At 35.3% G+C, this 21,993-nt stretch overlaps 1 protein-coding gene across 1 annotated transcript; it reads left to right on the forward strand.

Annotated features, from left to right (window-relative positions):
* Window positions 1-18,359: 18,359 nt before the first annotated feature.
* Window positions 18,360-20,879, forward strand: LOC104088245 (patellin-6). Its single transcript, XM_009592890.4, has 4 exons — window positions 18,360-19,217; window positions 19,330-19,454; window positions 19,732-19,873; window positions 20,409-20,879. The coding sequence occupies exons 1-4, from the start codon at window positions 18,501-18,503 to the stop codon at window positions 20,673-20,675; spliced, it is 1,251 nt and encodes a 416-aa protein (XP_009591185.1). The 5' UTR covers window positions 18,360-18,500; the 3' UTR covers window positions 20,676-20,879.
* Window positions 20,880-21,993: the final 1,114 nt, after the last annotated feature.

The following is a 21,993-nucleotide window of genomic DNA, read 5'->3' on the forward strand; positions in this document are numbered from 1 at the left end:
GCGGATCGAAGTAGAGAAATATCCGTATGATATCCTTGAGAAAGATTGTATCGGGCTTCCTTAGAATTGCAAAAATATTTCGTTGCTAAGATGCTAAGAAATTTTTGTTGCAATTCACTTTGCTATTGTTTTTAATGAGTTTGCTGAAGCTAGTTACGTTCTTGTGAAGATAAATATGTCTCTCTTTTGTGAATTTTAACAAAATCTCATATGAATTTTTGAATTTGAGAAGTCTTTCATGGCTTCTGTTGAAGATCCGTTTTCTTGGAGCTTTTGATGTAAGCATCTCCATTTTGTGTAAATTAAAGAGATTATTAAGTCTCGGTGGTGTGGGGCCCACTTTGTAAGACTTGGCCACCAAAATCACCTCAATTTTGCCACCTAATTACATGAAATAAGAGTCATTTCTTGGCTTGATCAAGACAACCTTGGGCAGCCACGTTTGTTTTACACTTTGAACTCATCCAAAGACCTTAGTCTTTACCCAAAGACTTTAATTAATCCACCAGTAATTATTAATTAACTAGGTAATGTCTCATTACCCAATAATTAACCAATTACCCATATAACTAAAAATTATCTCCACTTACTTAAAATACTACTCACTTTTAACATACTTTATACACCTTACTATCATGGACATGTGGTACCTTGTATGGCACTAGTCCATAAATACCGAGTATTTTAGCTCGGGCCGTATTTTATCCCAATATGTCAAACTTGGACGAAAATTCATTTTCTTTGACTTGCTTCCCCTCTCACCTTCACGAATTTACTCATCACTTGTTTGAAATAGCATAATGCTTATAATCTCAAAATAATCTCATTCCCGAACTTACGTCGATTAACTTACGACGAAACCTTAACGTACGAAAATGCAGAATGTAACATCTCATTTCCAAACTTATATCAATTTACTTATGGCGTACTTCCATGTACGAAAACATGGGGTGGAATACTAGCTTTCAATTCTCTATCACTCTGAGACAATTCAACATCGTGTGACTGAATTGAGATGAGACGGGAAGAAATTGAGCGGAAGCTTGCGCTTAGATCGAAGATGCAAGCTCTTTTACTATGTTAACTTCCATGACTATGGCGGTTAAGCTAGAGAGGAAGATGAGAGAACTCGATAGAACTGTAGGCACAGAGAGAAAGAGTAACTAATTCTGTTGAAATGTAAAAATGACTGTACAAACTAACTTGTTGCTGCAATGTTCTATGTATACACATTTGTATATTAATAATTAACTAACTAACCAACTCTGTTAACTATTCTAATAAACTTAACAATAGTTAGATAGACTTGAGTACACTTAACAATTCAAATTAACCTTTTTGCAACGAAGTTTTTATTGTCTCCAAATATACTCTAATAAATTAATGTTTAGGAAAGTGCACTTAGTGATCCATCTCTCACAAATCCAAAAACTATTATTATGCACAAGCCAAATGGATTGAGGTTGCTCGTAGACCACCTAAAAGGAAGTATTTATTATTTGATCCATATCTCGACATTATCGGTCCAAAGGGAACAACACTTGAAATGATCCATGAAAAAACACATACTAAAATCGGCTAGAATAAGATGATCAGCAAAAGAAATTACCGAATAACTTAGAATTATTTTTGAGGTTTTTAATAACCACGTATTTTTCAATATATCACACTTTTGCAAGAAGTGTGATGATTTGAAGACCTAAGTCTAGCTAGTAGCTAGCTGGCGGTAAAGAGTAATTAGCAACTATTTGCACATTGATTCTCATCAGATTCTTAATTATTTATTATATCGGTAATCCTCAAAAGAATATTTTCCTCTGTGTTTTTCTACCTTTCCTTAATAATCTCCACTTTCATGTTCACTATTTTAAAAATAGATTTTAATTTTTACTTGTCACTTTTAGCATATTAAGAGAAGATAATTTCTTTTTTTTGTTATACTCACGGTATTAATTACTCATTTTAAATTATTTTCTCCATTCCATTAAAAATATACATCAATTAATATAGGTATCATGGTAAATAATACACTTCATTTATTATTTCTTAAGGGGTGTGCAAAGTCCATAACGGACAAGTAAAAATCAACGGCGGAAGTAATTTACTTAGTGCATATAGCATTGTAGCCTAATCTATGCCAAACATGTCAAATTGTCAATTATATTATACAATCTCTAAGGGGTCGTTTGGTACGCGGACTAAATTATCCCGAGATTATAATTCCATGACTAATTTATACCACATGAGAGATTGGATAAAATAATATCACATTTGCTGGGATAAGATGGGATATCCTGGATCAAGTCTAGGATTAAATTTATACCTTGTTTGGTTGGAGGTATAAATTTATCCCAATATAAATTTATACCGCCAACCAAACAAAGTTTAAATTTAGTCCTACAATTTATCCCGCCTTATACCTCATGCCAAACGATCCCTAAGGGTTTATAATTTATAGATTTGAGGATCGATAGGCTAAGCTATTTGTGTTAAACTGCTAATTAACATGGTATTACAAGGGAGGCTTCATGTTTACATGGGAACAGTGTTTTAAAAGGCGGAGGCATGAGGCGAGATATTTTACTTGATACGGGACGAGACGTAAGTCTCGAGACATGGGGGCGTAAGCCCCACAAATCTTTAAATTTTTTAATTTATAAATTAATAATATAATATTATAACACAAAAATATATAAAAATAATACTTTAAAAGTTCAATAAAACTAAAAAACTTAAAAAACTATTAGAAAATAAAATATCTAACATATTTTACAAGTATAAATAATACAAAAGTTACTATGAAATATAAATCAACTATAATGTCTTATTTTCAAACAATTAAAAATCATAATTTCTTAAAACATATTATCAAACTACATATTTTACCTCCCTAAAAGTAAATTCACTATAAATTTTATCAATACTGTAACTTAAGATATTACTCCTTCGTGAGTAAATAGAAGACTACTTTTAAATAGCAAAATAACAAATGTATGATAATTTTAAGTGACACAGTGCTAAGACACGATGATATACCAAGTAAAGATATAAATTTTAGTTATCTATTTTCACAAGAAATGTTCAAATGATATTCACCATCACAATATTCTCAATTAGTAAATATGCAATATTATGGTTTGTTATTTGAGTTATTCACAATTTTTATACTCATTTAGATGAAAAGAACTTTAATCATTCATTTGTTAAGAATTTTGAGAGTCAACTGTGCTAATTAGTGAATTTCACACATGATTTGCATAAGAACTATTGGTGAGCCCCGAGCGTTAAGCGTTAGGCGTGTTTAGGGCGCACAGTCGGGCGCTTGGAGGCGTAAGCCTCACAGAACTAAGCCTCACATATGAACTTCAAGACATTTTGATAGTGCCCCGTCCCGGGGCGAGTCCCAAAAAAGTCTTTTAAAACACTGGATAGGAGTAGTTAGGGGTGCTTAACGGTTATCGGATTATAAATGTAGTAATCCGCTAGCCATCCAATGAGACAACAGGCGGATTGGTATTGGATTAACAATTATCGGGCGGCGTATCGGCTAAACCAAATAGAAATTTTTTGAACAACCATTCAATCAATACCAAAAAGTTTCAAATCAATACTAAATTTTTAATACCATCTAAGATCTAACCAAACGGTATTTTTAATTGAAGAGTCTTCAAGAATACTCATATTGTCATACACGTATTAACCAAAATTTTATTACCATCAAGACTACTCATACATACACACGTATTAATCATTGAGATTTCGATTTTTCGATTTCTCAGTTCTCATTTCAAGAGAGACAAGACTTACGGCTTCTCTGCCTCCGGTGACTGCAGACAATTGAGAATTAGAAAATAAAAATTAGGGATTTAGCCATTTATGGTTTCAATAGTACTTTATATATATAAGGATAAAAGTATAAATATAAAATTTTTTAACGGGTTAACGGTTTACCCGATAAGAAAATTGAGTAATTCGCCCCCAAACCGTTAAGCCGTTAATTATAAAATCCCAATCCGTTCATCATCTATTACTCCGATAATCCGATATCAATAAGCCATTGATTCGATTCGGTTAACAGTTTCGGTTCAATTTTGAACATCCCTAGGAGTAGTCCCGTAATTATTGTTAGACCCCAAAAAGAAGTCAAAAGTTGTTGGCTATCTAATTAATCTAGGTTTAAAGATAACAGTCACAAAATCTAAAAGGTATAGCATGCAACCACTTCCGACTTTTTGGTAATTTGTGTGGAAAAGGTTAGAAACCTCTTGTTTTGTTTGTACCCATATTTTTTGCTTCAAAGAATCTCTTGTATTCTCTTGTTTTTGCACTAATTTATAGTATTTGCTAGTACGTATGGTGTGTTTGGTACGAATGAAAATATTTTTCATGAAAAATATTTTTAAGAAAAATGAATGATTTTCTCACTTATTTTCACTTGTTTGGTTGGTGAGGGTGGGGTAGGGTGGGAGGGGGTGGGGTCGGTAGGTGAGGGGTGTGATGTGGGTTGGTGGGGGTTGGTAGGAATGGGGAATAGGACGGGGAAGATTGAAAAAATGTTTTGAAAAATGTTTTCTCTTCTCTTGATAGGAAAAAATATTTTCCTCCAAGTCATGAAGAAAATATTTTTCAAAACATTTAATGTTTGGGTTGGTGAGGGTTGGTAGGAATGGGGAATAGGACGGGGAAGATTGAAAAAATGTTTTGGAAAATGTTTTCTCTTCTCTTGATAGGAAAAAATATTTTCCTCCAAGTCATGAAGAAAATATTTTTCAAAACATTTAAACCAATCAAACATGATAAAATTAAAAAATATTTTCCAAAAAATAACAAACACAGCCGTAATGACTACAAGTTAAATTATTGCTTTTGATAAATATAGTTAAGCATAGGAAATTGAATGAGTGTGAAGGAGATCTTACAATCGCATGGAGACAAGATTCCGAAAGAAATCCTTACTGAAAGGATTTTGCTTTAAGAAAACAATGACCATAGAATATGAATAATTAAAAAGAACTCATTTTGCTCAAATATTCACAGAATTAGTCACATTTGCCTTTTATATAAACCATGGCTCTTTGATTGTGTGAATGTTTGAAGTTTTCATAAAAAAGGAAAAATATACAAAAGCCCTTTCTGCAAAGCTTTTCTACAACTATGGATTCAAACTGAGCCAAGTCGAGTCAAGTACACATCTAACCAAATAAGCTTGGCATCGAGTTACGCCTGGGCGTTGAGCCAAATGGATAGTGTAAGGTTAAATAAATCTAATGTATTATCATCATATAATAAAGTAAAGCTTTACCCTACAAATTTTTAAAAGAAAGAAAGTGATGTGTAAAAATGAAAGCGGTATTTCTACTTTTGTCCTTCATTTAGGACCTACAGGTTTTAGACCCCTCTATAGGATTACCAAAGCCCATGCCTTTCTCAATTATTGACACCTCTCACCTCTTCTTCCTATGTCACGGTGTATAAATGTCACGATCCAAAATTCAACTAGTCGTGATGGCACCTAACCCAATCCACTAGGTAAACCAATTAACAACTATTCATTTTAATGAGATTCATTAAGAGGAGAAATGATAATACAACTGAACTATTATACAAAAAATTCCCAAAGACTGGTAGTACAAATCGTGAGCTTCTAAATTTTAGAGTTTATCAAGTTAGTGTAAAATAAATACATCATTTGTCCGAATTATACATAAACAGATTTTACATAAGTCTAGAGCTACTATGAACAAAAGGCAGCTATTACCGAAATGCAAGTACGTCTTCAATGCTAGCTCACGTCATACACAGCAACGTCAGCATCCAAGTCTGCATGCAAGGTGCAGAACTATAGTATGAGTACAACCGACTCCATGTACTCAATAAGTAACAAATCTAACCTTAGGTTGAAAGTAGTGACGAGCTGGGACAAGGGTCAAAGTCCAACTCTAATAATCAGCAACAATGCATAATAATATAGTAAAAAATAGTACACGAAGTAACTCAGAGATATGATGCTCAACTCATTCACAATTACGAAAAAATTCAAATGGCATGAGAAAAATACATTGCTATGCCTGCATGTCAATAAGTATGAGACGTCATGAAAGACATGATATCATACATCATGAGGAAAATGCATCTATATACCTGTATGTCAAGTGTGCATGTCGAATGCGATGCAACTCAGTGATAAAACTATATGCATACTCTCAGATTATCAATTCACTCAGTCCTCACAGTCACTCAGTCCTCATAGCCACACATTCCTCACAGTCACTCAATCCTCTCAATCACTCGGACTCGCACTCAGTAGGTACCTGCGCTCACTGGGGGTGTGTACAGACTCTGAAGGGGATCCTTCATCCCAAGCTCTATAATAAGCCAATCATGGCATAAATCAAAATAACATGCTGCGGCGTGCAACCCGTTCCCATAAATATCACTCACAAACAGGCCCTCGGCCTCACTCAATCATCAATCTCTCTAGTCTCCCAGGCTCACAATATCATGAAAGATCAACCCAAAAATAATGATGTGATGTATCAATAAATGGTAACTGAGACTGAGATATGATATGTAGATGAATGCATATGACTGAGTATTTAATTTCAATAAAAACAGGTAACTCAACAGTAGAAATGACACCAGTGGGTCCCAACAAGATAAGCATATAACCTAGACATGATTTCTAATATGGATCACAGCTCAGTTACTCTAGCACGTAGAGATTTCATAAATACAAATAAGATTAGGTGACTACACAGTACCACAGAAATAACTGAGTCACAATTCACACGGTGCACGCCCACACGTCCATCACCTAGCATGTGCGTCACCTCAATACCAAACACATATCACGTATATTCGGGGTTCATACCCTCAACACCAAGTTTAGAAGTATTACTTACCTCGAACAAGTCAATTTCAACACCGAGCAAGCCAAACGATGCTCCAAAAATACCATCCCGCGTGTACCGATCTCCGAACGGCTCGAAACTAGCTAAAAGCAACTCAAATACATCAAATAAATCCCAAGGAAATAATTTCAAATGATAAAGGTCGAGACTTTAATCAAAAGCCCAAAGTCAACCAAAAAGTCAAAACAACTCTGGCCACCCACAAATAGATAAATAACCCTCCTTAAGTCCACCATGACCTCATCATAACACATGCCATCATCTGGCTAGCTTTAGCCACATCTTCACAGTCCACAACCACGAAACAATCTGCTTCTGAGAATTCCTGACCTCCAAATCCATAGAACACACGAATCACCATATTTGATCCCAACTCCACCGCCTGAATGTCTAACATATATCTCATACACGATCATCCCACGAGGAATACTTTTATTATTCTTCCGTGCCACATAGCAAAATATGAATACCAGCAGTCGATCAACTAGGGGAGTACCGCAATACCAATGAAGCATCCGTAAGTCTGAACACAGTGCGCCTTCTGAAACGCACACTTCTCAGGCAATACCAAGTAGTAATAGCATTCATCTAAACATCGAAAACCGTCCATGTTTTTCAAAATTACGAACTCTCATCCAAAACTAAACTGCCACTTTGTACATGCAAATCTCAATCTCACACCATGTGCCGCCTCTATTAGACCACCATATGCAAACATGAGAACCTCATTATCAACTCTAAGTCACCAGCAGAATACATACCCGATCAGTCAAAAACCTTCGATTTGATCCCATCCAGGAGAAAATCACAATAAGTTACTCATGTTCCTTAAGCCGGTAGGAAATATCCATCTCAAACTGTGGTAGAAACCATCGAGAACTCTTTGAAACCCATTTACACATAACCAAGACATCATAACAGAATCTCTCTAACTCAACCAAACCACGCAGGTCACCAAACCCAAGAGTATTGCCACAAAACTCCAGTAAAGCCTCACCTCATCATAAGATCCAAAAGAACCGAGCATACCATAACCATACTGATCCAATCTACTACCAAGTTGTCATATTTCCTCCGAGTTCCTTCTGAATTACCCTCAAGTTGACACTTCTGCTTGCCAGAATACCACGATCTTTACCCAAAGCTCACCACAAGAGATCTAAGAATAAAGCCACACCGTCCTAAGGCCCATAAGCCATTGTATTCCCTCTTGAGCACCCCAAAAGTACCACAACCGAGACACACTCTAAAAAGACCTTATGTGAATCTAAAGTCGTTCCCTTCACCTTCCTGATACTAAAATGTATAATCCATAATGAAATAGAAATACCGCGAGTCTCGACACCATCCAATGTAAATCTCAGTTCTAGCCATATACAAATCCTGAAAATTCCCAATTGCTACATATAACTCCTTAATCCATTAGAACCTTCTCGAGAGCCATCCACTCTGCTCAAATCTTAATTGCACCGCCCAACGGGCCGAACGACCTGTGCCCCATTAGCACGATGACACCCAAAGAAGTAATCCACACCTCTAAACAACCGAGTAAATTCCTACTCTATGCGTACTACATCCCTCACGAATAACCACTCAATCATTCCATGATTTACATATACCCATAGAGTGTAATACAACCCGCATCCAAAAATTCCCTAACTCGAGTCATCCTCGATCTCAACCTCTGCAAGCCACAACTGATTCACAAGTATACCTCAAACCGAAACTAATACAACACATAACCGTGCAATCAACTTGTCGATAGCAGACTCCCCTACTTGGCTCAAAGCCGTGGAATAAAACATTTGATAACTTACAATAACCATACTCCATTACTGCCATAATACCACCGTGAGGTTAAACTAAATCCTTCATAAACCCATGTAACACAATCCATATAATACCTCAAGTCACTTTCAAATCTCGCATTCATCCTCGTGACGGTCAGGTCAACTATTACAATCGATCCAACTCAAATCGCAAAAATATAACCCACTGGTAGAATAGGAAACATCCACACAATATCATAAGGATCACACATCTGTAGATTATCGCGCAAGTTAGAACCCACCTGCTTAGCCTCAAACTGATATCTCTTTATACCCTTTCGCAACCACCACTACTACGCCATCACCTAATCTTCTTGAGTCTGAACTAATTAATAAAACATGAGAATCTAATTCATTCCACAATTAATCAACATGAAAAATTTCGTATTACGATAATAACTCGAGACTATACGTCACATCCAAAACAAAATCAAGCACCCAATAGTCCTTTCCTATTTGTGAAAAAGAAAAAGGGGGGTTGTCTAATATCTTTCTTATTAGTTGATACCTCAAGGGGACTTTAAGAACCAAAATGGAGTCATGAAGCTTTAATTACTGAATTGCTTCCCAACGGTCTGTTCCGGGTTCGTTTAGATCTGATTATAAATTATGTTTCAGGAAAGATCACATCCCAAGAAAATTCCTCCTGTCACATTCAAACCATCTGAACACATCCCGCAGTCACATCATACTCATCATATAGTCATCTAGCCATTCATCGAGCCATAAATTCCACTCATTGGGACACTACTGGACATATAAGTCCTAAAGCATATGCTCACACAGCCGAAATCCCCGTGCTCAAGCTACATTAAAAAACCGGCCTCAAGTCCTCCAGACTGGCCCATCATCAGCACGCCAAAATCACATCTCGTACCTCATCCATGGAATCACAAGCCGTCAATGCACAACCGATACCAAGTGCTCACATACGCATACGAATGCGTGGAAGGAATTCAAAGAGTTACGTTCCAAGATGAATCAATGTCACACGATAAGGAAAGAAAGATGGAAAGTTTATCCTAAATGCCCTGTAGCCTCTCGAAGATAGGTATGTACGTCATCATACCGATCTGCAAGACTATACTAAACACTTGCTCATGACTCGTAGAACCTATGAACCTAGAGCTCTGATACCAACTTGTCACGACCCAAAATTCGATTAGTCGTGATGGCACCTAACCCAACCCGCTAAGTAAGCCAATTAACAACTATACATTTTAATGAGATTCATTAAGAAGATAAATGATAATACAACTGAACTATTATACAAAAAATTTCCAAGGACTGGTAGTACAAATCATGAGTTTCTAAGATTTAGAGTTTACAAAGCTAGTGTAAAATAAATACATCATATGTCCGAATTATACATAAACAGATTTTTCATAAGTCTAGAGCTACCATGAACAAGAGGCAGCTATTACCGGAATACAGGTACGTCTTCAATGCTAGCTCCCATCATACATATCAACGACATCATCCAAGTATGCACACAAGGTGCAGAAGTATAGTATGAGTACAACCGACCCCATGTACTCAATAAGTAACAAACCTAACCTTAGGTTGAAAGTAGTGACGAGCTGAGACAAAGGTCAGAGTCCAACTCTAATAACCAGCAACAGTGCATAACAATATAGTAGAAAATGGTACACGAAGTAACTCAGAGATATGATGGTCGGCTCATTCACAGTTACAGAAAAATAGGCATATTTTTCAAGTATAACAGTAAATCCCAAATCTTTCACCGAAAACACCAAAAGTATGAGTAAGTTTGAAAAGTGTAACTTTTTCCAAAGCTTTCAACATGTAAATGTTTCATTTTCAAATGGCATGAGGAAAATACATTGCTATGCCTACATGTCAATAAGTTTGAGAAGTCATGAAAGACATAATACCATACATCATGAGGAAAATGCATCTATATGCTTGTATGTCAAGTGTGCATGTCGAATGCGATGCAACTCAGTGATAAAACCATATGCATACTCTCAGATTATCAATTCACTCAGTCCTCCTAGTTACTCAGTCCTCACATTTACTCAGTCCTCACAACTACACATTCCTCACAGTCACTCAATCCTCTCAATCACTCGGCACTCGCACTCAGTAGGTACCTGCGCTCACTGGGGTGTGTACAGACTCTGGAGGGGCTCATTCAGCCCAAATGTTATAATATGCCAATCATGGCATAAATCAAAATAACATGCTACGACGTGCAGCTCGCTCCCATAAATATCACTTACAAATAAGTCATCGGCCTCACTCAGTCATCAATCTCTCCAGTCTCTCGGGCTCACAATGTCATGAAAGATCAGCCCAAAAATAACGATGTGATGTATCAATAAATGGTAACAGAGACTGAGATATGATATGTAGATGAATCAGTATGACTGAGTATGTAATTTCAATAAAAATAGGTAACTCAACATCAGAAATGACCCCAGTGGGTCCCAACAGGATAAGTATATAGCCTAGACATGATTTCTAATATAGATCATAACTCAATTACTCTAACACGTAGAGATTTTATAAATACAAATAAGATTAGGTGACTACACGGTACCCCAGAATTAACCGAGTCACAATTCACACGGTGCACGCCTACACGCCCGTCACCTAGCATGTGCGTCACCTCAACACCAAACACATATCACGTATATTCGGGGTTCATACCCTCAGCACTAAGTTTAGAAGTGTTACTTACCTCGAACAAGCCAAATCCAATACCGAGCAAGCCAAACGATGCTCCAAAAATGCAATCCTGCGCGTACCGACCTCCGAACAGTTCGAAACTAGCCAAAAGCAATTCAAATACATCAAATAAAGCCCAAGGAAACAATTCCAAATCATAAAGGTCAAGTCTTTAATCAAAAGCCCAAAGTCAACCAAAATGTCAAACCCGGGCCCGCACCTCGGAACTCGACAAAACTTACAAAATCCCATAACTCATTCAATTACTAGTCTAACCATACTATTTTCATTCAAATCCGACTCCAAATCGATGTTCAAAACTCAAAATTTCACTTTATGGAATTTGTGACAAAACCCCCCAAATTTCACTTTTGAAATCATAAACCAATTGCCAAAAATGAAGATAGATTCATGAAATATAATTAAAAATGAGTAGAGAATACTTACCCCAATCCATATGATAAAAATCACTTCAAAAATCGTCCAAATCTGAGCTCCCCAACTCAAAATATGACCAAATGAACAAACCCTTGATTTATATGCTTCCGCCCAGCTGCCCTGCCTCGATTTTCATGCCAAACAATCCCGAAACTCACTTTTGATACATCCAATGGATTCCTTGTGAAATTTTAGTCAAGTGAGGCTTTTGAATCACTCCATTTGACATTATAATGTAGGAGATATGTTGGTTTCAATATTTGCAAATAGTACAGATTTTTAAATACGAATTTAGTGGCAATTTCGTAATTAATCTGAAAAAAAATCTGGCAACACAATTCTTAGTAAAGTGACCATAAATTCTTCATACAATGTCGAAACTTGATAATTCCAGTTGCTATAGTTCCAAAATTATGATACGGATTTAATGCTTTAATCAAAATAAAAATTGGAGCTCATTTGTTTAATGTGGTACCACTTATGCTTGAAGAAATGACGCCGAAACATAAAAAACGAGCGCAAAACAACACAAACCTATCCGAAACTCACCCAAACCCTTCGGAACCCCGTCCGAACATACCATCAAGTCCCATAACATAACAGGTACTTATTTGAGGCCTCAAATCACGCATAACAACATCAAAACTACAAATCGCACCTCAAATCGAATTTAATAAACTTTGAATCTTTCAACTTCCAAAACTTGTGTCGAACCTTAACAAATCAACTCGGTATGAACTCAAATTTTGCACAAAAGTTCCAAATAACATAACGGAACTATTCCAATTCTCGGAACCATAATTCGAACAAGATATCATCAAAGTCACTCCCGGTCAAACTTGTGAACATTCCAAACCTTTAAATTTTCAACTTTCGCCAATTAGCGCCGAAACCTTCTAGAAATATCCAATTGCAAATCCGGGCATACGCCCAAGTACAAAATCACCATTCGGACCTAATAGTACCATCAAAACTCCAATCCGAGCTAAAATGCTAAAAAGTCAAACTTTGTTAACTATTCCAGCTTAAAGCTTCAACAATGAAATTCATTCTTCCAAATCGATTGCGAATAATCTGAAAACCAAAACCAACGATTCACACAAGTCATAATACATTATACGGAGCTACTCATGCCCTCAAACTAGCGAGCGAAGTACAAATGATGAAAAAGACCGATCGGGTCATTACAAAAAACCTGTCCCACCAGTTTGTAATTTTATTTTTAGGTTATAAATAATCATCAAAACTAAGTAGGCATTTGAATATAAAAAAATCTGAGATTTGATAGTTTTTGAAGTTAAGTCAAAAAATATATTTCGGCCAAATTCTTGGCTGGCCATTTTAAAATCGATGTTAAAATTATATTTGGATATACATTTCACTTGAAAAAGATTACAATTTTTCAGAAGAAAATATTACTATTTACTATTGCTACTTTTTCAAACTTAAAACTCATTGTGCGTTCCGTCATTTCACTCTATAGGTAGAATGGTAGATGTTTGAGATTTGATACAAATTTGAAATAGAAAAAGCAATTGATACATATCAAAGTATTAATAGAATATCTGATCATAAATATGCCATCATATTTATATGATTATAAGAATATATCATTAAAAGTAAAATAAAAAATTTAAATTTTTAAAAAATAATAATATATTATAAAAAATGCACATAAAATGATATCTGTTATAAAATAAAGACTGTAAAGTAAAGACAAGTAGAGAGAGAAACTGATATATTATTCAAACTTCAAACTTATGTACATAATGAACTGAAAACTCCTCTATTTATAGAAGAAAGGAAGCAGCTGCAAGGCTTTTCTTTAGCTGCTTGTAAGCTGTCTGCATGAGCTGCTTGTAACTTGCATGTTTAATAAGAAGCTGATGCAAATCATTTCATTGAGCTGCTTGCAACCTGCCTGCATCAGCTGCTTGTAGATAAACTTCAACAGAGTACTAAATGGATAATCTTCTTCAGGAAGATTATCTATAGTGGAGTAATAAATGAACATCCACAATATAATTATTTTCATAACACTCCCCATTGGATGTTCATTAAAAGGTATTGTGTCTCGTTAAAACCTTACTAGGAAAATACCCTGTGGGAAAAAATCCTAGTGAAGGAAAAAGAGTACACATATTTAGTAATACGCATTGCTAGCTGCCTCATTAAAAATTTTATAAGGAAAACCCTATGGGAAAAAACCTTAGTAAGGAAAAAAGAGTACATCGCGTATTTTACTCCCCCCGATGAAAATCTTGTTTCAAATATTTAAGTCTCCGCATTCCAATCTTGTATACCATCTTCTCAAAAGTTGAAGTTGGTAAAGATTTAGTGAATAAATCTGTCGGATTGTCACTTGAACAGATTTGTTGCACATCAATGTCATCATTTTTCTAAAGATCGTGTGTGTAGAATAATTTTGGTAAAATGTGCTTCGTTCTATCTCCTTTTATAAATCCTCCCTTCAATTGGGCTATGCATGCATCATTATCTTCGTATAAAATTGTGGGTCTTTTCTCACATTCCAAATCACATTTTTCTCGAATAAAATAAATTATTGATCTCAACCATACGCATTCCCTACTTGCTTCATGAATATCTATTATTTTAGCATGATTTGAAAAAGTAGCAATAATAGATTGCTTTGTGGAGCGCCATGATATGATAGTACCTCCACATGTAAACACGTACCCGGTTTAAGATCTAGCTTTATGGGGATCAGATAAATAACCTGCATCTGCATAACCAACAAGATCTGCACTATCTTTGTTAGCATAAAACAAACCCATATCAAGAGTTCCCTTTAAATATCGCAATATATTCTTAATCCTGTTCCAATGTCTCTGTGTAGGAGAAGAACTATATCTTGCTAGTAAATTAACAGAAAATCCTATGTCAGGCCTTGTAGCATTAGCAAGATACATTAGCGCACCAATTGCACTGAGATAAGGTACTCCGGGACCAAGGAGTTCCTCATCCTCTTCTGGAGGTCGGAACAAATCTTTATTCACTTCAAGTGATCGAACAACCATTGGTGTACTCAATGGGTGTACTTTTTCCATGTAAAAGCATTTTAATACCCTTTCTGTATAGGCAGATTGATAGATAAAGATCCCGTCTGCTAAATGTTCAATTTGCAGACCAAGACAAAGTTTTGTCTTTCCAAGATCTTTCATCTCAAATTCTTTCTTAAGATATTCAATTGCCTTTTGGAGCTCTTTTGGAGTTCCAACAAGATTTATATCATCAACATAAACAGCAAGTATAACAAATTCTGAAGCCATTTTCTTTATATAAATACATGGACAAATAACATCATTTATGTAACCCTCTTTCAGCAAATATTCACTGAGGCGATTATACCACATGCGCCCATATTGTTTTAAACCGTACAAAGATCTTTATAATCTGATTGAGTACATTTCCCGAGATTTTGAATATGCTTCAGGCATTTTAAATCCTTCATGGATTTTCATGTAAATTTCATTATCAAGTGACCGGTACAGATAAGCTGTAACCACATCCATTAGATGTATTTCAAGCCTTTCACGTAAGGCTAAACTGATGAGATATCGAAATATTATAACATCCATAACTGGTGAATATGTTTCTTCATAATCGACTCCAAGTCGTTGTGAGAATCCTTGTGCAACAAGGCGAGCCTTGTATCTTTCAACTTCATTTTTATCATTCCTTTTTTCGCACAAAAACCCATTTATGACTAACTTGCTTTATACCAGCAGGTGTTTGGACTACTGGTCCAAAGACCTCTCTTTTAGCAAGTGACTTCAATTCCGATTGAATTGACTCTTGCCATTTTGGCCAATCAGATCTTTGTCGAAATTCTTCGACAGATCGGGGTTCAAGATTCTCACTATCTTGCATAATGTTAAGTGCAACATTATATGCAAAAATATTATCCACAACTATTTCAGATCGATTTAAATTAATCCCATCACCAGTAGAACTTATTAAAAGTTCCTCACTCACTTGAGTCTCGGGTTCATTGATTTCTTCAGGAATCTCAGAACTAATCAGATCTTGGGTCTCTTCAGGAGAACCCTTCATAATATCATTTTGATCATTTGTCGATTTTTTTTTCTAGGATTTCGATCCTTAGAACCCAAAGGTCTACCACGCTTTAGGCGTGCTTTAGGTTCACCAGCTCTCATGCTAGTAGATGGTCCTACTGGGACATCAATTCAGATAGGCACATTCTCTGTAGGGATATGCGACTTAGTTATCCTTTTCAAATCAGTAAATGCATCTGGCATTTGATTTGCTATATTCTGTAAATGGATGATCTTCTTGACCTCCTGATTACATATAGGGGTACGCGAATCAAAGTGATATAATGATGAAACTTTTCACATAATTTCTCTTTTGATTTCCTTTTTCTCTCCCCCTAATTATGGAAAATTTGTTTCATCAAATTGACAATCTGCAAATCGAGCAGTAAATAAATCTTCCGTCAATGGTTCAAGATAGCGAATAATAGAGGGTGATTCAAACCCAATATATATTTCTAACCTTCTTTGGGGGCCCATCTTACTGTGATGTGGTGGTGCTACTGGCACATATACAGCACATCCAAAAATTCGTAGATGGGCAATATTTGGTTCATGACCAAAACCTAATTGTGACGGAGAATATTTATTATAATGTGTTGGTCTGAGACGGATAAGTGATGCTGCGTGCAAGATATCATGGCCCCAAACAGTAGTGGGCAATTTTGTTTTCATAAGTAGTGGTCTTGCTATCAATTGCAACCGTTTAATAAATGACTCTACAAGGCCATTTTGAGTATGAACATAAGCTACAGGATGTTCAACTTTTATTCCAACTGATAGACAGTAATTATCAAAAGCTTGAGATGAGAATTCTCCAGCATTATCAAGGTGAATAGTCTTTATAGGATAATCTGGGAATTGTGCCCTTAATCGAATTATTTGGGCTAATAACTTTGCAAACGCTAGGTTGCTAGATGATAGTAGGCACACATGAGACCATCTTGAAGATGCATCTATTAGGACCATAAAATATCTAAACAACCCACTTGGTGGGTGAATAGGTCCACATATATTCCCATGTATACGTTCTAAAAAGGCAGGGGACTCAATGCTAACCTTCATTGGTGATGGTCTAGTGATCATTTTGCCTTGATAACAAGCATCACAAGAAAATTCATCATTTGTAAGAATCTTCAGGTTCTTTAATGGATGCCCACTCGAATTTTCAGTAATTCGTCTCATCATTATTGATCCAGGATGGCCCAAACAGCCATGCCAAAGTACAAAAGTATTTGAATCAGTAAACTTCTGGTTTACGATAGAGTGTGCTTCAACTGTACTAATTTTTGAATAGTATAAGCCAGAAGATAAAGTTGGTAACTTTTCTACAATGCATTTCTGGCCAGAAATATTCTTTGTAATACAAAAATATTCCACGTTCATTTCATCTATTGTCTCAACATGATACCCATTTCGGCGGATATCTATAAAACTCAACAAGTTTCTTCGGGACATAGAGGAGAATAATGCATTGTCTATAATAAGTTTTGTTCCCTTAGACAGAAATACAATAGCTCTTCCGGAGCCTTCAATCAAACTTATATTACCAGAAATTGTAGAAATATTTGCCTTTTCCTTATGCAAATAAGAAAAGTATTTCTGATCTTTGAATATGGCATGAGTTGTTCCACTATCAATTATACAAATATCTTCATGATTGGTCTTTGATCCAAATATAATTTGAGTATTATCCATATTCTCTCATACTTTCAAAGTATTTTTTCGAGATGACAAAGTCTCGTGCTGATAACGTGTTATAAAATAAAGACTGTAAAGTAAAGACAATTAGAGAGAGAAACTGATATATTATTCAAACTTCAAACTTATGTACATAATGAACTGAAAACTCCTCTATTTATAGAAAAAAAGAAGCAGCTGCGAGGCTTTTCAGGAAGCACCTGCAAGGCTTTTCTTTAGCTGCTTGTAAGCTGTCTGCATGAACTACTTGCAACCTGCCTGTTTAATAAGAAGCTGCTGCAAATCATTTCATTGAGCTACTTACAACCTGCCCGCATCAGCTGCTTGTAGATAAACTTCAACAGAGTACTAAATGAATAATCTTCTTCAGGAAGATTATCTATAGCGGAGTAATAAATGAACATCCACAATATAATTATTTTCGTAACAATATCGAAAAAGTAGTTGGTTCTAATATATAGTCACATTTCTATGACTATATATTTTCGAGTTTCTCTTCTTTTTTTTTTTCCGGAGAAACGAAAGGTGCTTTACCTAAGTTTTCAAAAAAGAAAAACTTATTAAAATTAAAATGACGTTAAAAGGAGGAAGGATCAGAAAAGAAAAAAGAACAGTATTTGCAAATTACAACTAAGCTTCAAAATTGCAGGATTCACATTCAAAACTTTGAAAGTGAACCGCGGCTACACAACAATAATATAGTACTAATAAATTATAGTCCCAGCATTGCAACATTTTCACTCAACTTCCCTTTCATCTTTGTCTCTGTACTTACACTGTTACAAAATCCACAGCAACTTCTCTCAAAATCTTTTATCCTTCTTCTTCACCCATCCACAAAAATATTTCTCTAAAAGATGGACTCTTTCTCTCCCATTTCAGTACCAGAATCTTTACCAAAGCCACAGACTTTCAAGAAAAGCTTCGTAACTTCTTTAATGGAAGCAGCTACATTAAAAACCCCATCTTTTAAAGAAGACACTTACTTCATTTCCCACTTAAAACCCTCTGAAAAAAAGGCATTACAAGAGTTAAAAGACAAACTTCAAACTTCTTCTAATGGAGCTGAATCTTTATCCATGTGGGGTATTTCACTTTTAAGTGGAGATGAAAAAGCTGATGTCATTCTCCTAAAATTCCTTAGAGCAAGGGATTTTAAGGTTTCAGATTCACTTCACATGTTAGAAAAATGTCTGTCTTGGAGAAAAGAGTTTAATGCTGACATCATTTTGGAAGAAGATTTAGGTTTTAAAGAACTTGAAGGGGTTGTTGCTTATATGAATGGCTATGATAGAGAAGGACACCCTGTTTGTTACAATGCTTATGGGGTTTTTAAAGATAAAGAAATGTATGAGAGGATTTTTGGTGATGAAGAAAAATTGAAAAACTTCTTGAGGTGGAGAGTTCAAGTTCTTGAAAGAGGTATTGACCAGTTGCATTTTAAGCCTGGTGGGATTAATTCAATTATTCAAGTTACTGATCTAAAAGATATGCCTAAAAGAGAATTAAGGGTTGCTTCAAATCAGATCCTATCTCTTTTTCAAGATAATTACCCTGAAATGGTGGCTAGAAAGGTAAATGGTTTAATTTTTTGCTCCTGATAGGAGTACCTTTTTTGTTTTCCCCTTCTAATTCTCGAGTAAAGTTTCTAACTTTATGTTTTTTTTTTTTCTGTTGGGGTTTTAGATATTTATAAATGTGCCATGGTACTTCAGTGTGTTGTATTCAATGTTTAGTCCATTTCTGACTCAAAGAACTAAGAGCAAGTTTGTGATATCCAAGGAGGGAAATGTTGCTGAGACATTATACAAGTGAGTATTTTATTGCACTATAATTTAATTTTTTGCCTCAGTAGTATATAAAATTTGGTTCCTTTTGTCCTTTTTGCTGTCTGTCTCAGTAAAATGATCTTATGTAAACCTTCTGTTTTGTTTCTTTCTACATTTTCTTGTCCTTTGAGGTTAATATAATCCCATAAAGATGAGTTTATTGCAATAATGAGGTTAAGAAAGAATGTGTAACTTTTTAAATTTGTCCCTTTTATATTTCAAAATTAACCATTTTGAGATGCATTTTTGTTCTGACCAGATTCATAAGGCCTGAGGATATTCCTGTTCAGTATGGTGGACTGAGTCGACCCACTGATCTGCAAAATGGTCCACCAAAACCAGCTTCTGAGTTCTCTGTCAAAGGAGGAGAGAAAGTCAATATTCAAATTGAAGGAATTGAGGTGCATTATTGTTTTTCCCATTTTGGTTAATTTTTTGAATACTCCATAAATTTTGTCTTGGATGCACAACATAATGAAATTACAATATCACTATCCTACATTTTCTACGTTACCTATGCACAGGACTGGATGTAAGGACTTGTCTGCCCTTTTGGTCAATAGTAATTAGTAAAGTTGAAGTTACAGAGTATTTTTAGAAGTTGAAATAAAGAGTTGAAACTTTGTTTGGATATATATATTTCACTTGACATAATCCTTGGCCAATTTTTTTATTGCGAGTTGAAGTAGGCCTACTCAATCATTTTGCTGTCAAATTGCTATACAAAACATTGACAAATTTCTGCTTAAAGCAGATCTCAAATGAGGTCATTTTAATGATGTAACATTATGACTGTCTTAAGGTGTTTGACCATGTAATGATAATAAGGTACAAAGATGAGTTATTGAAATTTTAACTCAAGGAGATGTTTTGTTTTAATGTATTTGATCATGTTATTCGTTGTCGTGACCATTCCATCTAAAAGTTTATATATAGGCCGGTGCAACAATAACATGGGACATAGTGGTAGGAGGATGGGAATTGGAGTACAGTGCAGAATTTGTACCAAATTCAGAAGGCAGCTATACCATTGCTGTGGAAAAGCCAAGAAAAATTGGAGCAAATGAAGAGGCAATTCACAACTCATTCACTTCAAGAGAAGCTGGAAAAATGGTGCTTTCAGTAGACAACACTGCTTCTCGCAAGAGAAAAGTTGCTGCCTACCGATATGTCGTCCGCAAATCCGCAACAATCTCAGGCTAAATGCAGGAAGAAGAACAAAAAAGCTTAGGCTTTTCGTTTTTTGATTCACTTTATCTAGAGTTGTTTAATCTTTTTGTTGACGAATGTATGGAAACTTAGTAATATCTAAGTGATAGTGCGCTAGTATGAATGTATAAATGGTGGTATTATATTGCTTATTAGTACTACTAATATGAAGTGAAAAGCATCTTAACTTTGCTAATACCACTTAATTGTGGAAATTTTAATTTATAGTTTTAGTGGCGTTCTTTTTCTTTTTGCTCATTTTGTTGATGTGGGTCAGTGGCTTCTTTATTTATTTAATTTCTTTTTGTTGTTGAGGTGTGGTGTGGTCTTATTTTTTTGCAGAAGTGGGTCAGTAGGTGAAGACTTTAGAGAGCAAAATGTCTAGGTTTGAAAAGGAATAGGGTTGGTGTGTTATTTTTTGTTGAAAATTTTCAGTTTTATGGTCAGGCATGCTTTTTTGGGAAGTGTAAAAGAAGAAAACTTTGGCCCCAGAAGAGTGGATGTGGACTGAACTCTGGAGTTTTGCTGGGGCATATCATATGGAAGATTTTGGAAGAAATTATTAAAGCAGACTCCAGTGGGGTCAATAATAATAATAATCTGCTGGTGGTAGACAGAAGATAGAGAGTTTTTCTGTGTCTCATGTTAAAATTTTTGCTTTTGTTCTTCTGAATAGTTACTCTTATTTTTATTTGTATATTATAATACGGTATGTGACTGGGGGTTGTTTGTGTTCATTTTGATTATTTTATTGAGTACTGTACCTTTTTAGCGTATATTGAAATTGATTATTACTATAATCCATTAGTTCTAGCTCAATAACCTTAATTAGTTGTATCTAAGTTAGCTGCTTTAGATAAGTTACTTGGCTTGCTCAAGCAGAGCTTTGGAAAGGCAGTAAATAGGGAATTGATATACTAATCTTCTAATCCAGTTCATTTATTCTCAATATCAATTCGTCAACAAAGCAAGGGATGATTATAAACAAAAGAGGGTAAAAATGCCCCTCAACTATCAAAAATAGAGCTGGAATTCTGTTAGTGCATGTGCTCCACTTGACTAATGGCGAGGGTATTTTTGTACCCAAAATCAAATAAAGGGTATAATTACTCTATTTTTAATAGTTACTTCAGAGGCATTTCTGACAAAGCAAGAGAAGATTATAATACTAATAAATAAACTCATAAAAGTGGTACCTAGATGTTTTTTCTACTACCGTTCGACTATTTTATTTAATACTTAGTTATCTTCCATCAGCGTAAATATTGACAATGATAGAGTCACATGCAAGGACGAGTTTAATTAAATTCCC

This window comes from Nicotiana tomentosiformis, chromosome 7 (genome assembly GCF_000390325.3).
Source record: "Nicotiana tomentosiformis chromosome 7, ASM39032v3, whole genome shotgun sequence".
NCBI lineage: Eukaryota > Viridiplantae > Streptophyta > Magnoliopsida > Solanales > Solanaceae > Nicotiana > Nicotiana tomentosiformis.

What these genes read in the sequence shown, in the direction of transcription:
- LOC104088245 (XM_009592890.4), top strand. Translation starts at nt 18,501, where the DNA reads ATGGACTCTTTCTCTCCCATTTCAGTACCAGAATCTTTACCAAAGCCA. An exon ending in CTGAAATGGTGGCTAGAAAG is followed by an intron (nt 19,218 to 19,329) that starts GTAAATGGTTTA and finishes TTGGGGTTTTAG; the next exon opens with ATATTTATAAATGTGCCATG. An exon ending in TTCAAATTGAAGGAATTGAG is followed by an intron (nt 19,874 to 20,408) that starts GTGCATTATTGT and finishes GTTTATATATAG; the next exon opens with GCCGGTGCAACAATAACATG.